A 1732-nucleotide genomic window follows, 5' to 3' on the forward strand; every position below is an offset into this window, starting at 1 on the left:
CAGGCCCAGCACCAGCAAGGGCAGCAGGTAGCTGAAGACGAAGGTGCAGAGGTCCATGGCGCGGCGTCGGGGCGCGCTCCACGCCGGGTGGCACACCGTCAGGTTGGCCAGCCGCGACTGGCGGTAGTAACTCAGGTAGGGCCCCGAGAAGAGCAACGACAGCCCCCAGATGAGCCCGATGGCCCCCAGCGCGTTGCGAGGCGTGCGCAGTTCGCGGGAGCGCAGCGGGTAGCGGATGGCCAGATACCTGCGGGTCAGCCGGGAAGGGAGATGTCAGCCGAGCGAGCGGATTTGCGCCTTCAGCCCAGGACCTTTGCACCTCGGGCCCCACACCCGCTCTCCAGGACGGTCCTCAGTGCACGGTCACAGCGCACACATCCCCAGGGCGACCCAGCAGCGTCGAGATGTGGGGTGACCCAGCAGCAGGAAAGGCGCACGTAGAGGCCACTCATCTGCTCTCTCCGGGACTACTACCCGGGTGGAGTCGGAACCGGCTGGGGGGCACCGGGAGGCTACTACCCACCAGTGACGATGCCCCGGGAGGTGGGCTCAGGCAGGCGCCTGAGGAGACAGACAGCCTGGGAACGGCAGGCGAGCAATCTCCTTCGGGAAGCCGGCGCGCCGTGGGCCGCACCCGCGCTCCGGAACCGACACTCCGCGCTCAGTGGAACTGGGAGGCGTGTGTGGAACTGGGAGGCGCGTGTGGAACTGGGAGGCGTGTGTGGAACTGGGAGGCGCGTGTGGAAGGCGGGCTCATCTCGCTTCCTTCCCAGGGGAGAGGGGCAGCGCGTGGGGGCCAAGGGGAGCGAGCAGAGACCGTGGTCAGACCCGCCTTTCCTCCCCAGGTGTCCTTCCACGCTAGGGCTTAGGGGGCGGGCGAGTTCTGCGCGTTCCTCTCCCTGCCCTTGACCTGGGCCCGGAGGTGGGGTGCAGAAGGGGTGGGACCAAGCCAGGGGACCTCGGGCGTGGCATGGGCCCCCACGAAGGACCCAAATTCCCAAGTCCGGGCCAGAGTCCAGGGCACCGAGCAAACTGTGGCTTCGAGGCTGAGTTTGACGCCACGAGCGCTGGCTTCCCGCACACAAGTACTGGATGGGCGACCCTGAACCCCTCGACCTCCCTCGTCTGTGCAGTGGGCACAGTCACCCCTCCCACCCCAATCTCACGGGGTCATTGAGCCTCAAGAGAGACCAAGCACGGGAAAACGCTGCGCTTTGCTGGCTGCCGGCGGCGCTGGAGAGCTGAGGTCTCCAGGCTGCAGCGCCAAGGACGCAGCTGATAGAGGGACACGGCAGCCCCCCCCCCCTAATTACTCCTCTCTCGCGAGCACGCCTGCCTGCTGTCTTTCCCTCCCTCCCGGCCCCTCTGAGTGGTGGAGTCCTTTTCTATCCTCTCTGCCTCTTTCCTTGACCCTCGAGTCCCGCCCCTGCGCAGTGGCCGGCCCTGGGGGTGCCAGGGCGCGCGCTGACCTGTCCAGCGAGACGGCGGCCAGCGTGAAGCTGCTGGCGTGCATGGTGAGGAAGATGAGGAAGTGCACGGCCTTGCAAAGCAGGGAGCCGAACACCCAGCCGTCCAGGGTGTAGATGGTGGCCTGGAAGGGCACGCAGCACACGATGAAGCTCAGGTCGGCCACGCCCAGGTTGAGGATGAACAGGTTGGTGGTGCTGACCGCCCGGCCGCTGCGGAGCAGCACGGCCAGCACCAGGCTGTTGCCCACGGTGCCCACGAGGAG

General features: G+C 67.4%; 1 protein-coding gene across 1 annotated transcript in view; it reads right to left on the minus strand.

Annotated features, from left to right (window-relative positions):
• GALR2 (galanin receptor 2) overlaps window positions 1-1725 on the minus strand; it is a 2835-nt gene extending 1110 nt beyond the window's left edge. Inside the window, exons 1-2 of the mRNA XM_014531743.1 lie at window positions 1470-1725; window positions 6-247 (exon numbers count right to left, since the gene is read on the minus strand). Coding sequence (XP_014387229.1) covers window positions 6-247; window positions 1470-1513 — 286 coding nt within the window. The 5' untranslated portion in view covers window positions 1514-1725. The remainder of the gene's footprint in view (window positions 1-5; window positions 248-1469) is intronic.
• Window positions 1726-1732: the final 7 nt, after the last annotated feature.

Source organism: Myotis brandtii, unplaced genomic scaffold, assembly GCF_000412655.1.
Source record: "Myotis brandtii unplaced genomic scaffold, ASM41265v1 scaffold825, whole genome shotgun sequence".
Taxonomy (NCBI): domain Eukaryota; kingdom Metazoa; phylum Chordata; class Mammalia; order Chiroptera; family Vespertilionidae; genus Myotis; species Myotis brandtii.